General features: G+C 50.3%; 7 protein-coding genes across 7 annotated transcripts; 2 read left to right on the top strand and 5 right to left on the bottom strand.

Annotated features, from left to right (window-relative positions):
• Nucleotides 1-3,102: 3,102 nt before the first annotated feature.
• rna14 (cleavage polyadenylation factor subunit RNA14) lies at nucleotides 3,103-6,300 on the bottom strand (the record flags this gene model as incomplete). The annotated part of the gene is made up of 5 exons (XM_073715366.1): nucleotides 3,103-3,116; nucleotides 3,172-3,894; nucleotides 3,954-4,953; nucleotides 5,004-5,435; nucleotides 5,485-6,300. The coding sequence occupies 5 exons, from the start codon at nucleotides 6,298-6,300 to the stop codon at nucleotides 3,103-3,105; spliced, it is 2,985 nt and encodes a 994-aa protein (XP_073574941.1).
• A 356-nt stretch (nucleotides 6,301-6,656) lies between these two features.
• Nucleotides 6,657-7,975, top strand: asf1 (nucleosome assembly factor ASF1). Its single transcript, XM_073709038.1, has 3 exons — nucleotides 6,657-6,968; nucleotides 7,025-7,373; nucleotides 7,432-7,975. Exons 1-3 carry the CDS (start codon nucleotides 6,860-6,862, stop codon nucleotides 7,790-7,792), a joined length of 819 nt encoding a protein of 272 aa, XP_073574942.1. The 5' UTR covers nucleotides 6,657-6,859; the 3' UTR covers nucleotides 7,793-7,975.
• Nucleotides 7,976-8,451: 476 nt separating this feature from the next.
• On the bottom strand, nucleotides 8,452-12,288 carry BJY04DRAFT_160600 (putative SNARE-dependent exocytosis protein (Sro7)). Its single transcript, XM_073709043.1, has 7 exons — nucleotides 12,002-12,288; nucleotides 11,592-11,931; nucleotides 9,958-11,538; nucleotides 9,348-9,903; nucleotides 9,173-9,294; nucleotides 8,828-9,109; nucleotides 8,452-8,766 (listed from the first exon to the last, which is right to left on the bottom strand). Exons 1-7 carry the CDS (start codon nucleotides 12,086-12,088, stop codon nucleotides 8,741-8,743), a joined length of 2,994 nt encoding a protein of 997 aa, XP_073574943.1. The 5' UTR covers nucleotides 12,089-12,288; the 3' UTR covers nucleotides 8,452-8,740.
• BJY04DRAFT_160599 (phosphotransferase family protein) lies at nucleotides 12,289-14,275 on the bottom strand. The gene is made up of 2 exons (XM_073709042.1): nucleotides 14,272-14,275; nucleotides 12,289-13,676 (listed from the first exon to the last, which is right to left on the bottom strand). The coding sequence occupies exon 2, from the start codon at nucleotides 13,557-13,559 to the stop codon at nucleotides 12,489-12,491; it is 1,071 nt and encodes a 356-aa protein (XP_073574944.1). The 5' UTR covers nucleotides 13,560-13,676; nucleotides 14,272-14,275; the 3' UTR covers nucleotides 12,289-12,488.
• A 122-nt stretch (nucleotides 14,276-14,397) lies between these two features.
• On the bottom strand, nucleotides 14,398-15,501 carry BJY04DRAFT_215006 (THUMP domain-containing protein; the record flags this gene model as incomplete). Its single annotated transcript, XM_073715367.1, has 6 exons — nucleotides 14,398-14,499; nucleotides 14,579-14,719; nucleotides 14,782-14,996; nucleotides 15,048-15,201; nucleotides 15,269-15,391; nucleotides 15,454-15,501. The coding sequence occupies 6 exons, from the start codon at nucleotides 15,499-15,501 to the stop codon at nucleotides 14,398-14,400; spliced, it is 783 nt and encodes a 260-aa protein (XP_073574945.1).
• Nucleotides 15,502-15,826: 325 nt separating this feature from the next.
• Nucleotides 15,827-18,268, top strand: BJY04DRAFT_160533 (alpha-keto acid decarboxylase family protein). Its single transcript, XM_073709040.1, has 6 exons — nucleotides 15,827-16,152; nucleotides 16,225-16,305; nucleotides 16,380-17,607; nucleotides 17,660-17,867; nucleotides 17,922-18,028; nucleotides 18,087-18,268. The coding sequence occupies exons 1-5, from the start codon at nucleotides 16,047-16,049 to the stop codon at nucleotides 18,003-18,005; spliced, it is 1,707 nt and encodes a 568-aa protein (XP_073574946.1). The 5' UTR covers nucleotides 15,827-16,046; the 3' UTR covers nucleotides 18,006-18,028; nucleotides 18,087-18,268.
• Nucleotides 18,269-18,543: 275 nt separating this feature from the next.
• Nucleotides 18,544-23,378, bottom strand: bck1 (putative MAP kinase kinase kinase (Bck1); the record flags this gene model as incomplete). Its single annotated transcript, XM_073713623.1, has 3 exons — nucleotides 18,544-18,667; nucleotides 18,734-20,570; nucleotides 20,609-23,378. The coding sequence occupies 3 exons, from the start codon at nucleotides 23,376-23,378 to the stop codon at nucleotides 18,544-18,546; spliced, it is 4,731 nt and encodes a 1,576-aa protein (XP_073574947.1).
• Between the last annotated feature and the right edge of the window lie 40 nt (nucleotides 23,379-23,418).

The raw sequence follows: 23,418 nt of genomic DNA on the forward strand, positions 1-23,418 counted from the left end.
GAGGGGGACAACGGGGGTTTAAATAATGCAGCCATGGAGATCAGAAAGGCCCGGGTGAAGGAGGTAGGTAATGCAAACATGAATGTCGGCTGGGTACATGGGAGAGGATGGTGAAGGTCCCTCAGTATGCCGGTGCCGTTTGAAGGACAACGGGTGAAGGGGAAGGGGATGTCGAAGCGAAATAGCCTGGAATAGGCGGGAGATGCAGCAGGGAGAGAAGCCAGAAGAAGCAGAAGGATAGAGAAGTAGGAAACAAGGGAATAAAAGGGTAAGTTGTTGCTGTGAAGCGCAAAGGGAAGATGTTGGTTGGGGAGCTGGGGCTGGAGCTGGGATCGGGTCGGCAGGCAGACAAACGGAGACTCACCAAGTGGTTGATGCCATATGCTCCAAAGGTCAGGTCAACGTTCCGGCACATATCAGTCCGGAGCCTGGGATGATCCAGAGCAGGATCCCCGGCCACGCTTCGTGGACCAGTTTGAGACATGTTTGCGGCCGGTACTCGTGGACTCGTTGTGCTGTCGGTGTGCTCTTGATCTTGCTATGGGCAGAGGAACACAAAGCGACAAGCTATTCTGTGGCTCTTGCTGGTAGGATAATGCAGGGTAAGGTGGACTCTAAGGGGTGAGAAAAGATGGAAATAGACGATGGAAGAGAGCGACGGCTCTCTAAGTGGTACGTAGTGGTAGTGGCAGAGGAAGAGAAGTGGGGGTAGAGGAGGAAGTAGAAGTAGAAGAGGTAGAAGTGGAAGAGGTAGAAGTAGAAGAGGTAGAAGTAGAAGAGGTAGAAGTGGAAGAGGGAGTGGTGGGTAGAGGAATCTCTGGAGTGGAGAGGAGAGGAGAGGAGAGGAGAGCAGGGAGGAAGGAGGGAAGGAGCGATCGAGCGAGTATTTATACTGCTTTCCCGATTAGGAAGGTACCAAGAGGTGAGAGATGAGAGATGAGGTAAGGTGAGGTGAGGTGAGGTCGGATCAGAGATATAAAGCAACTCGAATCTTTGTGTACAGTACGTCGGACGTTTTCCCCAGAGAAAGATGAAGATTGAGACGAGGTGAGAGATGAGATGAGAGGACTTTGGTGTTTGGACGCGAGATTTGGCGAGCAACACAAAGTCATTTCTCTACGCGTCTCCCACAGCAACCATAGTACTCGTTCTATACGCTCTCTTACTACTCTATTAGACTACCAGGCCACTGCAGCATGTTATTTACAGATACAAGATCGGCCTCCCGGACTCCCCTTTTCCCTTCCTCTTGGTTCAGCGCACAGAAGCTTATGACACTTTGCCCTCTCGATAGCAGCCCGTACGTTCGACCACAGTCCCTGATGGCTGTTGTCTCCTAAGATCGCCATTGTTCTACCCACCGCGCTAGATCATCTCAAGCAAATAATCACCCCAACACAAGAAGCCCTGGGTTCGTTGAGGCGACATGAAGCGGAATACCTTGCGGCCCTCGTATAATCGCCAATTTCGGCAGCAAAGCTTGGGACACACTGGAAAGACGCTCTTGGAGGGTTATGTCCTTAGGCGGGCCTCTCTTGCATGCTCGCCGAGCATGACTGGCGAACTTCCATGCCCTAAGTTGGCAGGCAGGAACAACCCATCGAAGCTCTTTAACATCGGCTATTGGGCTAAGCACCGTAGTCACCGACAAAGCCGCTAAGACGTTTCTCAATCTTCTTCCTTCTGATTTGCTGACCGTGGCATTTAGGTGGTCTACGAAATATGGCGTCGCCATACCGCTCCGCGATCTTCATATTACTTCTAAGATAGCCCCTCTTGGTGAGATCGTTCGCCTACAAGGTACGGGAGGATGTTCATCCGAAAGACATTTGCTGAGCAGGTCCTTGATGATTGCCTGGAGAAGAGCAGGCGAGCCCCAGTTGCCAAGGCGAAGGATGGTTACTCCCACCTAGCTATACTACGTGCCGAAAGAGTTCTGGGTATATTACCTGCAAGGCCTGGGCGACTGCCCTGGTCAACACCATAAGGGAGGATCAGAAGCCAACGATCCATCTCCAGAGAGCTTATAAGGGGACTGACATTTATGAGCTATAGAGGGCTACGTCGAGTCTCAATCAAGGTCCAAGGCTTCCTAAGGTCGTTTGGCTCGTGCGTGATCAAGGGACTGATCCTCGTAGATTCATATTACTGGGTCTAGGGTATCTTTTGAAAATCAAGGATAATCCTAAGAGAAAGACACTGGGTCTTCTCCAGAATCTGAGCATAATGTTGCACCGCGACAGGGGAGCGAATTGCTCTCTATCCAGTCCAAGGAGAAGCCGGGGAGCATGAGCCCAGCGCTCAACCAGGCATCGGGTCCAGATGTGCTACTCGATCTGTCAGACCTGAATAGCATTAGCGAGAACCACAGGGGTGGCGAGCAAACTGGTGCTCGTTCGAAGTAAAAGGAAAGAGAGGAAACCGGGAAGGTTATATTCACGGAGCGTTGCTGGTATTGCCAGGTAAGGTGGCTGGCTCACAGAGTGACAAAATTTACCCTGATCCGGAACCCCAAGTGAATTTGATCGTGATACACCTCCGTTGAGGACTAGAAATTGGCAGAACAATAAGTGGTTTCATTGGTGTAGTCACCACAAACGAGGGCAGTCAAGAGGAAGGACGTGAAATTATCTGCTGACAGAAAGTCACCACGGACTGATCGGTCAGGGGTCAGATTTGAATCCTACGATAGGTTTTGAGCTTCCTACAAAGTCGTAGTCTACCTGGTCGTTACTGAGAGTCGTCGAAGACCTACCTGTAGACTTAAAAACTGGATGAAATTCAAGATCAAGGGAGACGTGGGGAAGTAAGCCAGAGGCTGGATTGAACGGCATGATATATCTATCTCAATTTTCTGGTATCTCAAGTCCAAGTACAAATCGTACGCGATATGATCCCTAGAGCCAAAAAAAAAAAAATGAGTACTCCTCCCAGAAGGTTTCTGTTAATAAAAGACGAAACGCCGAGATAACCGCCATATGCAATCACCAGAATCTGACGAGTGCGCATCTCGGACCAAGTCGAATGTGCAAGAATGCGGTAGGTCAATGCGAAGAAAGGATATCCAGGCTAACAAACATGATGCGTATAGAACAAGAAGGGCTAGCGGTAGGCCCCTGCATATCTGGGTTAGCTTGTGCTAAAAGAAAGGAGGGGGTAAGGTCATCATACCAGAGAAGTGCTGCCCTCCTGCAGTCGGCTGTCCTGCCCCAAGGCCGCGCGCAGACTGAGGCAAAGGTATTTGTGAAACAGACCCTGGCATATCAAGCCGGCGAATAAGATCAACCATCTTCTCCGCAGAGAAACGGCCAGCCGTGTACGACGCCGCCGAGGGGATAACGCTCAACAAGTAGACAATATCACGAGGTAGAGGTGCGGGTGAGCCTTGTGGCCGGTATTGCGAGCTCATTGGGGTCTGAAGTGTTGGCTGGGTACGCTTTTGCTGGTCAAACTGCCGTCTCTGGGCCGTCTTAAGCGGCGACTCGCCCCGGACGAATTTGCGGGGTCGGGAGACATCGTCGTCAAAGTCTTCAAGAGACCTTTTTGGCGAGTTTATGACGGACTGCTCTTGATATCTAGAGGTAGGGGTGCCGTGGCGAGAAGTAACTTGTTCACCAGGGTACGCTGTCTTAGGCCTTGTCTGGAAAGGGGAGATTATGGGCCTGAAAGTGGTAGGGTCGAAATTAGGAGCAGAAAATCGGTGTGCAAACTGCTCCAATGTTGGATCATCAGGGTAAAGTTCACGCATGCGATTTTCAAGATTGATGACTTGGACTAGGTCACCATATCTGGATTCGTATTCGTGGAGGAAGGCAAAGATGGGCTTGGCCTTGTGGACATTGTCAGGATTAGAAGCGAGCTTCCTCACCGTCATCTCAAACACTGCCCGAGCATCTACAAAAGTGGTCAGCACTTATACTTGCATGAAACTAAGCGGGAGAAAAGCAACTTACTTGTAATATCGTTGATGTCAATGAGATGCTTCAGGTACTCGAGAGCAAAGTTCTCATCGTCGGGAAACAGTTTGGCGCCTCGCTCAAAGATTTTGGTGGCCGCTGGGTCCTTGTAGCAATGATACTCAATTAATGCGCTCGCGATATAGACGTCACTGGTGATGCGGCCCTTTTTGCGAGCGTCTGCAAAGATCTGTCGCGATCCAGGCACCTCTCCAGGCTTGCCCTTGCCCTGGATGCGGCGCATGGCACGCATGAGGCCGATCCACGCAAATGATACAGTCTTGGATAGAATCCCAATCTGTATGGCATGTGCATTGCGAACCGCTTCGATCTGAGCATTTTTCACAGATTCTTTCGCCTTGGCTTCGCTTTGATCATCGTCATCGTCATCATTCCTTGCTGGCTGTGTGTCGGGGTTCGTTTTGAAGGTTTCTTCAAGGCGAGCAACATCTTGGCTTTCTCGGGTGCGGGCTTTGGTAATCAACTCGTAAAGTGCATCTAACAGCCTGTCGTACGGTTCTCTCACTTTGGCGCCTCGTTTTATAGGATCTTGTTCGGACTCGGACGTGATTTCAAGTCGGTCGGCACGCTTAAAGGCCAGCAAACAGCTTTCAGGATTAGCATCGATACCATTTTTCAAAAATTCGTTGCCTTCAGTCTCCATGTCATTGGCAAAACAGAAGTCAGCTGCCTCGAACCAGATTTCGGGAAGGAATCGGAGAGCCATAAGGGCCTGTTTGTAGACATAGACCACGCGAGTTTTATACGCGGAGAGGTCATCTTCTTTCAGAACAAGAGGGTCAGATTTTTCCCAATTGATCCACCGTTTCCAGATTTCCACCTGTTGCAGGTACTCAACATCACCGTCAGCGCCCGGAACCGGAGGAAGCCTGGGAAAAGTCGTGCGAAGTAGGTCTCGTGTAAAGTTCTGCAATTCCGTGTAAGAGCTGCGCGCTGTCATATAGCCGGGTGACTGTTCTTGCAAGAACTTCCGTCCCTAAAAGGGTGATTAGCACAGTATCGCAAGATAGAGATTGTTGGCATTACCGTAAGTTTGTTCAGACCCATCTCAAACTGATCGTATTCCTTCCACAAGGTATTGACAACTTGCATTGGGACGCAGATCGCTCGCTGGTAAGCCTTCCGGAGCAAATCCATTTTCTGCTGGTCCTGCCACCCAGAACCCCCAACATTACCCGGTCCAGAACGAATAAACTGAATGTAATCCGTCCAGATAGAGCCCGAGTCCTTGTCCATTCCAATATGTGTAAGCGCTAACTCATACGCGGATGATATGATCTTGCGTGCCTGTCCAGACGTGTCTGTTGACAAGGGATTGCGCCGCCGCACATAGTCTAAGTAAACTGTCCACAGCTGCACTGCTGGAATTGTAAGAAGTGTCCTGTTGAAAATCTGCTCGAGACGGAAAAGTTCGTTCAGTTCGGATTCCATGGTTGCGTACGCCACCCACATTTCAGCCTGCACCCGTCAGTACATTCTCTGTCTGTCAAGATAATTGTTAACTTACAGATAGTGGAAACACCTGCAGAAACCTCTCATACACATCTCGAGCACTGTCGACCCTATTGCGGCCCCTGTGCTCATTAATCAACTCGAGCCATGCAGGAATGTCACCTCGAGGATCTTCCTGGATTCTGTCTTCCAGTATTCCAACTCGATCATGGGGCAAGCGGCCTTTGGCGGTAGAGGGAGAATCGGGCGTGGGGGTAGCTGTAGCACTTTCGCGCGCAACTTCGGGCTGCAAAGAAGTACGTGAGTTGTACAGGTTAGGGAGAGAAGAAAAAGCACTAGTAGGAACATTCTTCGCGCTGGCAGAGTCCTGCGCAGCTTCATCCAATGATACATCAGGGGTAGAAGTAGCTTCATTTGCATTTCCTGGAATGGGCTGCGAAGGTATAGTATTCATGTCCTCGACACCTAGTACAGCTGGTGGCTCATAATCCGCATCCCCCGCGTCATCCTCATCCTCATCCTCAACCACAAACCCACCAATAGTTCTGGTTTTCGGCTGAACAGAGGCACCGGAGGCCGGTTGTGACGAAGAAGTTTGAGACTCGGGCCGTGACAGGTTTTGGGACGGATGGGTATTGCCAGCCTGCGGGCCAGGGTCTGTATCTTGAGGAGGGAGGGAGTTCTGCTCTGGGGAGGAATCTTCGTCCTGATTGTGATCTTCTGGGTAATGTTCTTGGAGCGTGCTTGATGGATCATACTCGTCCGAATCTGAGGCATTGGCATCCTGATTTTCAGCGCCGTGATAACCCACTGATCCCGCACTCAATGCCTGAGCCTGGAAAAAGGCATTTTCAGCATCATCTTCAGCCATGGGAACTGATGTTAATTTGACCGGCGACTAGAAAAACAAAAACTTGGGATCTGTCAACTCAACTGCAGTCAGTAAGCGGGTCCAGTCGCATAGAGCTCGGATTATGCAGGAGATGACCCACGAGACAAGTAGAAGAGCGTAGTTGACAAGTCGACCTAGAAGAAAATGCTCGTGGGATATATTTAAAGCGCAAATGGTAAACAAAGAAGGGATATTCCCATGAAAGAGACGTGGTGGCTTTGTGCATTCGACAAAGCTGGGCAGAAGCTGCGCTCGAATTAAGGTCACGTGAGAGGAGCCCAGGCGGTGGACACGAAACGAACGCGGTGGGGGGCGCGTCGAGATCGTCGGTCTTTCTCTTTCCAACTTGGGTTGTTTAATTACTCGCCGCCATCCCCTCCATGCTTAAATACTGCAAACTGCGCTTCCATCCCTCCCTTTGATTTGTTCTACCTACACACCTCTTCTCTCTTCTTCTCCAAGAGAAGAAATCCCTTAACCCTCCTCTTCAGCCGCTGCAATACCCACGAGGGACCAGTACCGCCACATCTATACCGCCATGTCTGTTGTCAGTCTACTAGGGGTCAAAGTCTTGGACAACCCTGCCCAATTCCTTTCATCCTATCAGTTTGAGATCACTTTCGAATGCCTGGAGCAACTTCAAAAGGGTGTGTTAAGCAGATTCCTCCTTCTCTTACAACACCTTGACTAACCGCGATTTTAGATCTCGAATGGAAACTCACCTACGTCGGCTCTGCTACCTCGTCTGAATATGATCAAGAACTCGACTCACTCCTCGTCGGACCTATACCTGTGGGAGTCAACAAGTTTATCTTCGAGGCCGACCCTCCAGATCTACGACGCATCCCTACATCCGAAATTCTCGGCGTCACTGTGATCCTCCTCACCTGCAGCTATGATGGCCGGGAGTTCGTCCGTGTTGGATACTACGTGAACAACGAGTATGACTCCGAGGAGCTCACTGCAGACCCTCCTGCGAAGCCCATAATCGAACGGATCCGTCGGAATATCCTTGCAGAGAAGCCCAGAGTGACCCGATTCGCCATCAAGTGGTACGTTTTTCTAATTTACCTCATAATTCTGACTGCTGCTAATCTAAATTTGTCACAGGGATACTGAAGAATCTGCCCCTGCCGAATACCCACCGGACCAGCCCGAAGCCGATGTCTTGGATGATGATGGTGCTGCATATGGTCAGGAGGAAGTTGAGCTCGAGGCCGCGCTTGTAAGAGAGCTGCAAGAAGTTGAGAAGGAGCCGGCCAAGGGCGAGGATCACGAAATGGAGGGCACAGAGAACAATGAAGAAGACATCTCTGATGCAGAGAGTGAGGATATCGAAGATGAGAGCGACGACGATGAGGACGAGATTGATGAAGAAGAGGGCGGCGATGCTGATGAGGACGTTGAGATGGGTGACGATTCTGCGAACCCAGCACCCCACAACCCCCAGCAGCAAGTCATGGTCCATTAGTCTGACCTATCTTTTGACCTTGATTTGTCAGTTCCTTACTATATCCTTTGCAGTTGAATGCCTTCATGAATAGTCAATGGTTTTTACGATTTACTCATACAACCCTATCTTCCGAAATCCGGTGTTTAGTTTTGGCTTAGCTTTACGATAATAGAACAAATACAAATACAGACATGACCCTGCATACTTGACTACGTTTCCTAGGAAATCTCTTTCGATGCAAGGACAAATGTCACCGCCAGATTTACCCCGACGCCGAAGTGCTTATTTAATGTTAGGCATCATGACAACCCGGCTGCGCTACCCCTAGCATCTAAGCTAGGGATAATGGTGAGTTAGTACTAACGAGGAGGCAATCACCATAGAAACCAACCCGCAGGTTCGATCATCCATACCTATCATTGAGACATCGCCTACGGCAAAGGGAGGAGCGCCGCATTTTCCGGTCTCGTGTTTGCATACGTGCAGCCCCATCCTCCTACTCCTGCCCACACGGATAATGAAAGTACTGTATATATCTGGTTAGGTTCTTTTTATAAAACTTAGTAGGCATGCATAATTCCGAGACACCGCTGCTTTGTATTTTGATCAGAAATCCTCAATGCATGCAGTGTGCATAGATAGGTCCAGCGAGAGACGGTCGGTGAAGAAACTTTCAGCCTGCACATAGTCGAATCTGCGCTATACATTTCTATAAGGTTGCAGCCAAGCACTTTGTCCTAGGGTTTACCAAGGATTGGGGTTTGAAACTACTAGGCATGCGAGGGTACGGAGAGTTGGAGTACCTAACTATGGATATACCTACGTACTTCTCGCGGAATCAACGGGTAGTAAGTGGTAGCAAGTGGTAGCCACCTAGAAGTCGGTATGGAACCTAGCCTAATCTAACGCCAAAGTGATATCTTAAAACAAAATAATGGAAGAAAAGAGGGTAAAAGGATCACTCGCTCAGAAACCAAACTTCGACCCCAGGACTACAACTACATGTTAGCAAGAGATCCCATAAAGTATAGACCGTTACCAGGAGTGACTTACCACCAAGGACCGCCTTCTTCTTCTGGTTTGAGACGTATTTATCAACATCCCTCGCCCAGCCACTACTCGTCTCTTCGAGTCTTTCCATGTTGTCACCGGCAAAATTGAGCTTCTCTGTCCGCTCCTGTACTTGGCGAGCCATGTATGCGAAGTACCCTTCGTCGTTGGTGTTTGAGCGCATTGGGGGCGTTCTCCCTTCTCGCGCGGCCTGCCTGCGCTCTTGCTCCTCTAGCCGCATTTGCTCAACCATGCGCTTTGACGGCGGTCGGTCAGGTCCTCCGACTGTGTCACTTGTCAGTATATAAGGCTTTCATAACAAACTTTGGGATGATTGGGATAACGCACTCAGTAAGTCCATGTCAGCGGTAGATATGTATTGGGTGCCAGAGATCCACTGTATGTTGGTGATTGTAGGTCGAGGAGGAATCACAGCCTCTGGATTAAACAGCTGGTCTTCAGACGGCCGCCTGCATAGTGTGTTAATCAAGTCGTCTTTCAGAAAGAACTCAAGTTCACGTACTGTTGGATACCAGCACCCCAGACATTGAACAGTCCCACCTCCGACGGACTAGTCCAGACCAAGACCGAACCGTTGGGCGACACTGTAGACGATGAGAGACGGCTCATGTCAACCTTCTGGCTAATCTGACTGCAACCGATCTCTTTGAGACCGGGAATAGAAAATGCCCGGGCATTGCCGTCTCCAAACAGCCCAACTAGACTACATCCGCGACCAGGAATGTTGATAACTGACGCTGAATCGCAAAGATAGTCGTCCCAGGACCTGTGCGCACCCTTAGACGTCGCGGGCTTGAAGATCCGACACCCAGAGGCTGTAACTGCGACGACGGCACCAGGGACTCTCGCGCCGTTTCTTAGCCCTCCGAAAGCATCACCTGTAGCCAATGCTAAGCTGCCGTCATCTATATTGATAGGTATAATGTTAACGATTTTATCGTCCAATGCCACAGCACCCACAAAGGACGCCATATATGCACCGCCGCTGGAAGGCACGATCTTGAATGTGGCTAGATTGCCTTTTGCTGTTCCCACAAAACAGCAAATGCTGGAGTAGTCTGTGAGTTCTTGTTAGTGCCGCCAGTGTTTTCTCTTGATACAATGCCGCTTACCTTCGCCTTCTAGGGTCAAGATACCGAACTCTATACTCGTAGGCACTTCGGGTGTTGTTTCCCCAGAGCCACGAGACTTGAGGAAACTGCTTCGCTTGTTCTGCTTGGCCAATTCTGATAAGTTCGCTGTATGAATAATGGCTGGCCCACGCAAATCCATGATGACGATACTGCCCCCTTCGAATCCAGCGGCAACGAAACCTACAGAGCTATGCTTGAGCGCAGTGACAGGCCCTTGCTGCATATTTAGTAGGGTTAGCGGTAACAATCCCTGCTTCAGGCCAGGATCGGTTCTGTGCGTAATGTTAGTCAACTCGCCTGGCCCGTTGATCGCTCCTGGAGGATCCTCCTGGCCAAGTTTCTGATTGCTGCCCCAGCGGAATATTGCAACCTCGCCGCTCTTGAGTCCGACTGAAAGTTCGCCACTTGAGCCTCCAAGAGATAGCTCCGTAACCTCAATACCACCAACACGACCAACAGCTCGCGCCAGATCAACCTGGATAGAGTCTGAGTTCTCAATCTCATCGTCGTGGCCGATGTCCCAGAGTCGGACTGTCCCATCCGCATGTGCTGCTGCAACGACATTCCGGGCTTCAAGACGCTTAAGAGGCTTCCGTGCTTCGGCGCCCCCGAGAATAAATTTCGGTCCTTGGGATCTTCGTTCTTTCATGCCCAGCCAGGCGCCACGTTCAACAGGAGCGAGGGTGATTTTGTTAACGAAAGGATGCACAAGCGATAAAGATGGAGGAAGCATGTTGGTAGGTGGGATAGGATGACCACTTGGAAAGCTTAGTGTAATCATCTCGCCTGATGAGAGAAGAGCAAGAACCGCAATTGGGTCATGAGCGCCTCCGTAGTAAGGTGAACTGCGGGGAATGACACAGAAACCGGAGACTTCGGCGCCTGGTGGGATAGGAAGCTCAATCAGTTGTCTTGGCCTCTCCAGGTAGTTTGTAATTACGGCCCAGGAGGATGTTTGATAGTTTGGGGATGGCCCTAGATCCAAGAAAATAAGATTCTTGTTGCGATCATCTTTCGCCCGGCCGCCTGCGATCAGAAGGCCGCTGTCGTCGCCGTTCGCCTTCACACACCATACAATGTCAGTAATCGGGTCTTTGACACTGGTGGCTGGTTCGGATGTGGTAGGACGTTCAGGGAGAACACCTGGCTTGTCAATATTGGGGGTGGTTATGGACCTAGCAGAAAGCTTCCGGCCGTCTTTTGTGTCCCAAAAAACCAGGCTGTTGTCCTCATGGAACGTTAGTATGAAGATTCCATTCGGATGCCAGAGAGCCTTGGTCAACTTTGGTTTACGCGGCTCCCTGGATGGAACATTGCAATTCCCGCCCACAGCGCCCGCTGGCACTTCATACTCGAAGTAATGCTGCGCAACGTTTTGTTTGAACGAAAATACCACCGCTCCTTCCGGATACCCGACCAGAATCTTGCCAATATCACGCGGGGAGAAAGAGATGCTAATGACAGGACAAATTCGTAGTCGTGGGTTGCGCTGCGTCCATAGGTTGGGTATCCGGAATGGGGTTATAGATTCTCGATCGAGATCGTAAGCGATAACGTCACCTATGACGACAATCAGCATGGCGGCATGTCTTCCTATGTTCAGTGTATCGTACCATTTTGCAATCCAATAAATGCGTAGTCGAGACTAGGATCGGTGAGGAGAGAACTCGCGTGGCTCGGGGGTGCGTGGGAGACGAGTAATTGCTTCGTTACTAAAGAGTAGACGCTGATTTCGCTTTTCGAGTCTACACTGACAAGCTTATCGGCGCAGAACTGTAGAAAATTTGCGGATGCCTTCCGGGGCAGGGAGAAGATGACCGAGACGCGTCCTTGGCCGAAGACGTAGATTTGACCATGACCAAACTGGGATTCGCTGGTACCAACCGCAAGAAGAGACTGGGCGGGATCGTAGGCGAGCGCGCTAATCTGTGAGTTTATACCACACCTCGTGAGCTATACAAGGGGCGTCAGTCGAGAACTCAAAGGAAAAGCTGGTGCCTGTCGGGAGCGGGCCAAGACATACATCATCGAGGTCAAAGAGTTCTGGTGCAAGACTACCGGAGAAGTCCTTTTGGATGCCAGCTTGCTTGCCCCTCAGGAAATGCGCCATCTCCGACGGTCATAGGCAGTAAGACAGTTGAAGGAGTAAGTAGATAACGATACGAGCGAAGTAAATAGTTGGAAAGAAGAGAAATATGTTGAAGAGAGGCTGCGGAGTGAACCCGGAACCAACCCCACACCTGACCTCTTTGAAGTTTGGCCCCGCCTTGGCCGATGCTTTCGGCTGGTCTTCATAGTTCAATAGTCCCGAGTTCCGTGATATCCCAACACGCCTTTCATCATGAATCTAGTAGTCAAGGCTATACGCTTCAGCATGCAATGCAATTACATCAGGCAGCAGACCCCTATGGAAACTCCCCCAGACGCCAAGGTTTTGTGCCAAATTCACCCGATCAAACAGAATATTCATCCTCCTTCCAGTCATACTGCCGCCATTCCAGCCAACGTCGTCATGAGCTGTCTCCTCGCATCGATCTCAACAGCCGTGTCTCTGTTTCTCCGATGGTACTGTAGAACAATCTGATGTACCGAGCGGTAGCATGCATACCTGAAGAAATAAAGGCCCCGTTAGAATCTCCTCCTTCAATGTGCAATGGTGGGAACACATACAGTAGTTGTCTAGTCCTTCCCATATGAGTTCTTGGGAAGCTCGACCCAAACCCGTCTACCATGGAAGTTGAAGGATTCTCAAACATTCTCGCCATGTATACGTCTCCCCAGACTGCGGTGCCAAAGCCAGAAATTCCGCATAACCGTCTGGTTTCCGGGTCCACAACAACCTGCGAGGGCTGCCCAAAGTCGACAACCACTAATCGTGGCCGCGATATCTCATCCAGTACTGGAGACAGGCGCCCAACGTGATATCTAATCTCGCCGTAAGGGAGGTTGATAAAGACATCTTCGGAGTCACGGAGTAAACATTCGAAGAGCACAAGGAAGGCTTCTCTCCATGATTTCTTCCCTGCTGCGCCGGCCACTTGCCCGAGGCTTCCAAAAGAATCAGAGGTATGCTGCGCAATCCGCTTGGCCAGAATCCCTAGGCTTCGATCAAGGGCCCTTCGATCTTGGCCAGTAAATTGGGCCTCCGCATCCGCCAGGGTGGACCCCTGAATGTGACAACGTACCAACGAAGTCGGTCCGAGAAATTGTCCCATTGGGTCATAGTAAAACAACTTCGGAATGCATGGCAATGCACTTCGGTTGAGTAAAGATAGAGCCCGTGCCTCCGTATCTAATAAGACATGCTCACGTCGGAGAAGCGGTGTCGTTGGGCATGGTGAGCACTTCAGCAACAAATGCGTCTCGTTAGTTAGCCGGATCAAGTAGGTAGAATGCAAATGACCAGCCAACGGGCGAACTCGAGCGACACGTATAGGTTGTGAAAAGTGCTGCTGTAGAACGGAGACGAGCTTCTCTGCGATATCTGCCTCTCCAGCGAGAGGAGTGCGTATGGAAGAAGACATGGCAGGTAAGCGTGCTGCCCTTGAACAACCCAAGGAAGACGCTGGTGTGTATCCCATAGTTAAGAAAAGAGCCGCGCTCACGATGTAAACAGGATCAGGACATTGTGAACAGGGGAATAAGCACTTGAGGAAGCGCCCAGAGAGTGTGGCAAGTATAGATTAACATCCTTGAGCCTAGTAGCAGCACACATTAGTATATCAGAGGCGACAACGACCTTGGCCAGTCTCCATCGTTGGTAAGCGAGCATAGGTAACAAATGCTCATCACAGCTGGGGTGACGCAGATTCAGCGGCCTTTTGGCTGGAAAAGGGTAAAGCACTAAGGGTCTTTCCAGATCCTCAAGCTCAAAAGAAACGGTGGAGTTTATGAGGATGACGGACGAGTCCCCCGTTTGAATAGCCTGGAGTCATTTCGCGAAAGCATTCCAGGTTCAGAAAGGTGCGACAGGAGGGATCTGGTTGAGCCAATCAGAGGCGTCGCTTGCCGAAGCAGAAAAGTTGCGGATCAAACGTTTCGGCGCTGGGCTCCCGTGTTCTGTGGAGCCTTTTCTACTTCGATCTCTCTGATTAGCGAAAAGAGGCGTGTAAGCAATAAGCATTGGGCGATGAGACAAGCGAGTTTTCTCTTGGGTTTCAATCAAAGGTATCATCGCGATGAAAGAGTGGGAATGGTTCGGTAACGCTGGAGATCAACCGCAAACCTCAAAGGAAATGGCCGGCCTAATTCCAAATAGTCGAAACACGGGGCCCTACCGCGTACGGGACATACCTCCGGAGTGTTGCCGTGGGCTTTGTTCCAGGCTAGGAAGATTTTCTAGAAGCTGATGCCAAGCCAAGCAGAGTTTAGCGAGGGCAGCTGCGTGGAGAGTCTCTGTAAGATCACATTATTCGTATTCTAGGATTCTTGCGGCGTTGAATCTGGGTTGTAGAGCTCAGCCAGGTTGAACCGTTTCAACTTGTCATAGTCGCCTCCTACAACACTCATGCTCATAATGTTCTGCAAGCTTGTTAGCCAGTCTCCGATGTCTACTGGATTGTATAGTTGCGGAGCGAGCGGGAGGCGCTCGGGCACGCACCTGAACTATATCAACTAGAATCAACAAGTCGAAGTCCTTTAGATTGACCGGATGCTCGGGTCCCACAACGTCCGCGACGGTCTTGATAATGACATCCCTGCCGAGTTTCTTATTGCCTCTTGCCGATGGACGAATGGCATACTTCTCATTGGAGAGCAGCGGTTAGCCAAGGATCATGGCTGATTTAAAGGGCTGTAGCGAACCTTCTTAGGAGGCCCTCCAGAGTGAAAATGCGGTTTGAGAATTTCTTTGGCAAATTCTTCCAAGTTAACACTGAGGGTCTTTCGGATGGAGGGCGCTGGAGTCAGTCTTTGGATATAGCGGCTGCGTTTCTTATCCGGATTCTCCTTTGCGTCAACGATGATTTGATACACAAGCTTCTCGGGGTCAATTGATTTATCAAATCGCACAAATACGACTGCCGCTGTTAGTAAAGGCTATGTCACTATAAGCCAAGGAGACCACATACTACAGGGCAGGTCGAACTTGACAGTCTGGAACAACGAGGACTTCTTCTTGCTTGGCTTCAAGCCTTCGATTTCCTTTTTGATTTGGTCCTCGATATCATCCTCGTCGGCACTGGACTCTACACCTTCTCTGTCATTGGCGGTCTCTTCGACAGCCTGACAGGGAGACATCAGAATAAGTGTAACCCAATCCGGGTTTCTCAAAGGCAGAGGACCTCCTCACCTGAGTAAACAAGTCCACGGCCTCCGAAGCGCATTTACTTTCTCGTCCAATCTCACACGTAACCCAGCAGCCCCAGTCGTTTGAGCGTAGGAGACCTTCATCCTTTTGCCATTTCTGGCCACCCTGTATGCAGGCTTTAGATAGTCTTCGACAAGAGTACATAGTTGGTGGTATGGAGGACAGACCTTTCTTTTCTTGTGGGACTGTGTCTGATTAGCGGAGTGTGCAGACATCTTTCTTTTGCTCCCAGAGTCAGCCATTCGAGATTGGGGGAAGGTCTCGGTGTAATCAACAATCAGGTGTAGAACGGTGAACCCCCGGAAATCCTTGACGATCATAGAGGGGGGTGTGCGTAAATGGGATTTGGGTGTGGTTGATCTACCCTAATCCTATTTTGGCCTAGCGTGTCAGTAACAAGCAAAGGATTCTGATCCCTCTTGACTCTTGATAACTCAATGCTTAGTCCTTGATTATCCATTGCCCATTCTTGCCCAGTTGCTCTGCGGATAGATTATCAGGCTCGGGTCTGGCCAGCTCATCGCCATCAATTGCTGTCGTACCACCCTATACAATCCCCCCATAAGGCGTCGTTCGACTGCATTTCACCACGATGGTGCAACAAACCTGTCTGAACACATGACATCACGTTGTCTTCATGACGTACTATATATAAAGTCCCTCCATCCTCCGGAGGAAATGGGATGGCTGTACCTCTTCTTTTTGTGAATTCCCCTCTACCTCCACCTCTCCATCTTCCCCTTGCCATTGAACCCTCAACATGGTCGATATCGCTACGAGAGAGCTTCGCCAACCGGTAGACGTTGCTGAATATCTTTTCCGCCGGCTACACCAGGTTGGCGTTCGCTCGGTGCACGGCGTTCCCGGTAAGCCCATTGGATCGTCGGATCGCCGGATCGTCCGCCCACCCGGCTAATACTTGATTTACTTTACTACAGGCGACTATAACCTTGCAGCTCTCGACTATCTTCCTGCGTGTGGGCTGAAATGGACAGGAAACTGCAATGAATTGAATGCCGGTATGCTCACTGTACCTCATGGCGCTCCGAGAGAGTCAGAATCAGAAGATTCTTAACTTACCGACTGTTCCCAGGCTATGCTGCCGACGGCTATGCTCGAGTAAATGGAATTGCTGCGCTAGTTACAACCTTCGGTGTCGGCGAACTTTCTGCTATCAATGCTATTGCCGGAGCTTACTCGGAGTTTGTCCCTATCGTTCACATTGTCGGCCAACCGGATACCAAGTCTCAAAAGAGTGGAATGCTGCTGCACCATACACTTGGCAATGGAGATTTCAACTCCTTTGCAAATATGAATAAAGACATCTCCGCGACTATGGCACAACTAAATGAGACTTACGAGATCGCAACCCTCATTGACAACGCCATTCGTGAATGCTGGATTCGCAGTCGGCCCGTCTATATCGCCCTCCCCACCGACGTGATCACAAAGAAGATCGAAGGAGAGAGGCTCAAGACCCCGATCGACCTTTCACTTCCCGCTAACGATGAGGAAAAGGAAGACTATGTCGTTGATGTTGTATTAAAGTATCTACACGCGGCAGAGAGACCTGTCATTCTGGTTGACGCTTGCGCAATCCGACACCGTGTGCTCGAGGAAGTGCATGACTTGGTAGAAGCCTCTGGGCTGCCCACTTTTGTTGCTCCAATGGGAAAAGGCGCCGTCAATGAAGCCCATAGGTGCTATGGCGGCGTCTATGCCGGCACCGGTTCGAATCCTGGGGTTCGTGAACAAGTGGAGTCGTCAGATCTCATCCTAAGCATTGGTGCGATCAAATCCGACTTCAACACAGCGGGATTCTCGTATCGCACCGGGCAACTGAATACAATTGATTTTCACAGCACCTATGTGCGCGTCAGGTACTCCGAATATCCTGATATCAACATGAAGGGAGTTCTTCGCAAAGTCATTCAGAAAATGGGTACCATTAAGGCGAATCCCGTCCAGCACATCTCAAATCAACTTCCGGAACAAGAACAGGGTTCTAGCGAGCAAAAAATCACCCACGCGTGGCTGTGGCCGACAGTTGGCCAGTGGTTGCAAGAAAATGATATTGTCATTACCGAGACTGGCACCGCCAACTTTGGAATCTGGGATACTCGATTTCCTGCCGGTGTTACCGCGATCAGTCAGGTTCTTTGGGGCAGCATTGGCTATTCCGTTGGTGCTTGCCAAGGTGCGGCCCTGGCTGCAAAAGAGCAAGGAAACCGCCGGACGATTCTGTGGGTGGGAGACGGGAGTCTGCAACTTACTGTGCAGGAGATCAGCACCATGATCAGAAACGGCCTCAACCCCATCATGTGAGTTCAACGAGCTTGGGCGTATCCTTACAGAATACTGACACGAAGATAGCTTCGTCATCTGTAACGAAGGATATACGATTGAACGATTCATCCACGGATGGAATGCAACCTATAATGATATCCAAGAATGGGACAACAAGGGTATACCTGTCGTATTCGGCGGTGGCGACAAATACAAAGGCTACAAAGTCACGACCAGAGATGAGCTCAAAGATCTTTTTGCGAACCAGGAATTCAATTCTGTTCCCTATTTGCAGGTAAGTCGTGCATACCCGCCATTCTGAGTTCAATCCGGATGCTGATATGTGCAGCTGGTCGAGGTCCATATGCCTCGGGATGATGCTCCTGCGGCCCTCAGGATCACGGCCGAAGCTGCGGCGACTCGGAACAAATAGGTGTTCCGTGCCAACACTCCATTGTCGGTAACGTGGTCCTAGATGACGATGATGACTATGATGACGAGTTTGTATTTAAAGCTTTCATTTAATTGGCGTGATCTCGAGCATGCCCAGTAATTAATCAACGTTGAGCCTACCTATGAGCAATGGGTTTCAAAGTCGAAGGTTGGCGACTCTTAATCTTGAAGTAGTGGGGATCCGGGCAAGATTTATATAACGAGCTTTCTTGACGCCATCTGGAGAACCCACGGGCATGGTATTTGTAGAATACTTTTGATCCACATCGTTATTTTCAGAAAACTGCCCAACTATGGAAAACTCGCTAAATTGGAATCAAGTACAACATCAGCCGCGCCATTAGAAATCAGACCCTGTTAACAGACACTACCAAAACTTACCCCTTTATGGATTCCTATGCGCTCAAAAAACAGCACTAACAAGAGAAACGTTGCTTATAATCCCACTCTAGCTGAACGGGTGGAAATAATATATACGGATTAAGAGTACAAGATGCTGGGGAAGAGGGAGAAGCCATCTAGCTTGCAAGAACATGCCGGATCTTTGCGTAGAGCTCGGTATCGAGGAAATTATACTTCGGGTCAGGTTCACAGAATGGGTGAGTGAGCAGAGTCTCTGCTGTTGGGCGCTCAAATGTGTCTCTGTCAAGCATAAGAAGGTTAGTGATTGAAGGTCCTGAAGGTTGATAAACTTAGAAGGTGACTTACACCGTGAAACAGTCCCACATGAAAGCAAGCGCCGCCGGGGTTACATTCATGGACACGTCTTCCGGGATAGGTGGCGCCTGACTTAGACTCCCGAGTTTGTAAATCGCGCCAATAGCTTCTTCCTTGCTCCAGGGTCGACGACCGGCAAACATTTCGAGGACCACGCAGCCAAGCGACCAAATGTCAACCTTTGCACTGTACCCCTGTCCCTGAGATTGGATGACTTCAGGCGCCATCCAAAACACTGATCCTTGCATTGAGTTTGAGGAGTCATTTCCGTAAATGTTGTCCGTTTTCTTGGAGATGCCGAAATCGGAGATCTTGCATGTCCCATCTAGATCTAGTAGGATGTTGTCCGCCTTGAGGTCTCGATGAAGAATACCCTTGTCATGGAGATAAGAAAGCCCTTCCAAGCATTGCCGAGTGAGTGACTTGACAACACTTTCTCCAAACTTGCCGTGTTTCCGGAGACAGCTCCCGATGGATCCACCAGAGATATACTCGAGGTAAATCGAGATTGACAACTCACCGCGCTCACATCCAAGGTATTGTACAATATTCGGATGCTCAAGGTGCTGCATTGTATCAATTTCTTGGTCCATAGCAGCCACCATCTCCTTGATCTTGTCTTTATCTTGCCCTACGAGTCTTGGGTTGATCTCCACTTGCTTGACGGCCAGAACCTCACCATTGTCGGCGTTCATGCCTAGGTAAACTCGACCATACGTACCCTTGCCGATAAGCTGACCACGAATGATGCGGAAAGTAGGCTGCCGTTGGGGTATCGAGCTTGGCACGCTGTTCTGAGGAATGGGATCCAGTTGGCTGAGTCGACTTCCTGGTTTTGGGCTAATCTGCAAGATCTTTGCGCCAAACATTTTAGTGCTCTTTCGACGATGGACGTCTCCAGTCCTCTTGTTTCCGGCAGACGATGTAACACTTCGATGTCTGCTTGCTTGGTTGGCGCCCTTAGCAACTTCACGAATGGATTTCATCCTAGAAAGACCACCACCGGAAGAGCGAGTGACATTCCGACGTGCGACAACATTGTGTTCTTGCGGTTTCATCGTGGACTCGGCAGACCCAAGTATAGTATCGGCCGGGTTGGGCGGAGGCGGTGGTGGTGGATAATAAGATGACTCCTGTCTGTCTCTACGGTTGAGGTCATTGTCATTTGCGAGTCTGTTTGCAGGAGAAGAAGGTGGCGACCCTTGTCCATCCAGATAAGGCGCATCAAGATCAATGTAAGGGAAAAAGTCGTCCAGATTATCAATGACGCCCTCAACAGGAGGGCGACTGGCCCAGATATCATCCCGTGCGAATGAATCTCTTCTGAACGGCACCTTTTCTTCTTCCGGAGAAGCAGTCATATTAGAATAAGGTGCGGCGGAGTTGCCTCCGTCGCCACTGGAGCTCGCAAAAGTCTCGCGAGTCACGCTAGGGGATTTGAAACTGACAGATAACCCTGCTCGTGGTTTCGCATCAGTGTTGACTGTAAGAGAAGGCTTCCGTGGTCTTTTCTGATCGTCTGGAGACCCTGACATTGGGCCTTTAGTCTTGGTAGGCGTCTTACTGTTTGCCAAAGGGATTGCAAACAAGCCCTCATCCGAATCGTTGTCAGAATCGTCTTGGAGAGCAGGTGACCGTTGGAAAGAGACTTCTGTCTCCTCAAAGTCGAATTCTGGCCCGAACGACTTCCTGTGTTGACTTACTGATCTTGACACGCCAGAAGAAACCGTCGTATTGGTGGGCGAGTAGCTAGCGTTGGTGAGTGAGGGCGTGCTCTGGCTACTCTGATCAAGAGTGGGAGCTGGGTCTGAGGCACTAGGATGACCGTCTAAGGAGTTGCGTCAGTTCACCAGATCTGTGCCAAACAAGGAAGTAAATAAGAGGAAAGTTTGAGAGTCTTACCTGGAGTAGTGGTGTTGGCCGATTTGGGCGAAGGCGGCGGCTTTCCAATGTAGCTTGTCATCATGCCCATATCTGCCATCATCTCCTTGATGCCGGGTGGCTGGTTGGGCCGTTGAGGGCGCGGACGGTCAGCGTCCCTCTTCCTCAAGGAATTGACCTTTTTAGAGGTCATTGATTCTTGCGGTACTGATGGAGGACTGCGGAAAGGTACGAGGGCTTCAGACTTCTTGTCCTCGTAGGGCGAGATACGAGGCTTATCAAAGTTGATGACCTCCTTACGACGGTAACCAGTCTCGCTGTAAGCATCTGGTCTCGGTAAGGGTGTTGGCGGTGTTCGGTGAGACTTTTGTTGCTTCCGTTCTTGATCCCGTTTATAGTCCTCTGGAGAGGGTCCATCTGTGTCCTCATCTACAGGAGATGATCCGACGACTGATTGTTGGCTGTCGCGAAGAGGTAGCTTACCTCCTGGTGCTTTCAATTGTTGGGGAGATGTCGGCTTCAGTGGAGATATACGTTGGAGAGCTTCCCCATCCAAAGGTTTCCGTGGCACGGTCCCAGATGTTGGGGAAATTGCAGGTTTATCGGGAATCGAGACCCCAAGGCCCGTAAACTTGGGAGAGGTAGCGGCCGCAGACCGCGAGTTCGAGGCTCTCACGAGTAACTTCAAAGAGCCAACAGAGTCCGATTTCGTGCGTTGACAGAGTGTCAGGAAAGTGTCGTTCAAGGGCTCCTCATGTTCTATTTGACCAGGTTCAGTCAAGAAAATCTGTGCCTCGGGCCAATCGTGGATTCCCAGGTTTTGGCAAATGGAAGCGCGAAGCGCCTCCGCAGAGTCAATATCCGTGGTGTCAATCAGTCGATAATTCCAGCCATCTAGTGTGCCAAATATGAAACGCTTTCCTTTGTGTGGAGGTTTTGTTCGCATCATCATGCGTTCATAATCTGATAAGGTGGCCGACAGAGGGCGTTCGCTGACCGAGATATCACTGTTGTTAAAGTGAAGTTTGGAGTAGATGGGAGACTCCGGCATCGTATCTTCAGGGGAAGGGTTATTAGGATCACCAGACCTTGCTGATTTCTTCTTGAAGAAGTTTAGAAACCCCATGCGGTGATCTCTTGGGTAAGACGAAGCGTTATCTCCACCCATCTGCCGGTTTGAATAGTCTTGCGGCGATGGACGGGAGCCGTCATGTTTAACTGTCTCATAATAACGACGCTCCCCACTGTTCACTCGATTATGCCCGAATCTGGCGTTCAAATCGGTGGCCGACGACGCAGCTAGGGGATACAGGCTAGCGTGCTGAGTAGATGGGCTTCCGCTCTTTGGACTCTCTTCGTAAGGCCGATGGGGTGGAATTGCAAAGATCCCATTATCACTAGACATAGAAGGGCTTTTTCTCTGATGGTCGCCACAAATATTGCCTAGCACATTGCGCGAGAAATCTGACCTGGGCAGAATTGTACTACCTTCAGTCATAGCAAGCTCTGCCGATGCACTATCATGGCTGATGGAGCCAGGCGTCGTGAATGAACGGGGTTTGTGGTTATAAGGAGCTTTGGGCGCCTTGAGGTTCGGACTACTAGACAAATTCGTTGCGTTGGGGCTGGGAGAGGGCGGCACCTGCGTGATAACAGGAGAAAGCTCTTGAGTGTCAACAGGAGCGCTGCCCTGCCAGTCTTCAAAGTCATGATGTTTGTGGGTAGCTCCGCTATCAGGACCTGTGTCGTCATGGATCAAACGAATTAGTCTCCGCATGCGTTTTCCTTCTTCTCTTTCCCGCGCTAGATCCCACGTTGCTCCATTAGCTTCACACTCTTTGGCAAGCTGAGGGTAAACCACATTATGTAATTTGCCCAAATTGGGCCGGCCATTTTGCCCGTGACCCAGTTCAAGGAAATCTGCCCCCTCAATTTCTAGAGTTTTGAAAGTTTCCTGCCACTCGTGCGAAAAGCCATTCTTCGCAAGCCATATCAATACCCGGTCCAGAGGCCATTGTATTGCAGCCTCACTGGCCGACATCCCACCCACAGTTGTATTGCTGTTATTGTGGCGATGACTCGAAGACTTGGTCAGATCATTTGCTTGGCTGGAACTCTGGGTAAGAGGCTTGAATGAAGGCCCCGGAGCAAATCCAGAAGTGATTGTGTCCTGGATGTTATCGTGAGAGGAGGAAGCATTGCGGGTCGAGGGAGTAGGTGGAATAGTTCCGTCCATGTTATATGCGGGAATACTGGAGCTACCATGCCCGTACGACGGATTGAGTGGAGGGCGTGACCTTTCATTGGCCATCAGAGTGCCGGATGCATCGTACGAGGGAAACGAATGTAGATCAAACGGCGGTATCCCGACACCAGGGCCAAATGTCCCAGCCTGCGGAACATAAGTCGCTGATGTACCATTATTGTTTTGCAAGGCGGAAGGGCGAGAAAATGTTGACTGATTAGTATGATTCATGGGAGGTGGTGGAGGCGGCGGAAGATATTGAGGTATCCCACGTCCAGCCCAGTTAGACCACCCAAGCGTGTTTTGGGATTGAAGTTGAGGGTTGGTGAGTTTTGAAGCACCATACGCGCTTCCAGGAGGTGGTCCGGGTGGTGGCGGGGGCATGACATTTTGCGCCTGAGCCGGAGCGTATCGAGGCGGAGGTGGAGGTAAGGGCATGATATGACCCTGAGAAGATTGAGGCGCTGGCGGGGGAGCCGGTACGTACGGCTGTTGTCTCTGGCCGTCCATGTCGCCGGTTTCTCCGTAAATTTGTATCGACAAAAGGACC

The sequence above is a fragment of the Aspergillus karnatakaensis genome (assembly GCF_047715665.1).
Source record: "Aspergillus karnatakaensis strain CBS 102800 unplaced genomic scaffold BJY04scaffold_8, whole genome shotgun sequence".
NCBI classification, from domain to species: Eukaryota; Fungi; Ascomycota; class Eurotiomycetes; order Eurotiales; family Aspergillaceae; genus Aspergillus; species Aspergillus karnatakaensis.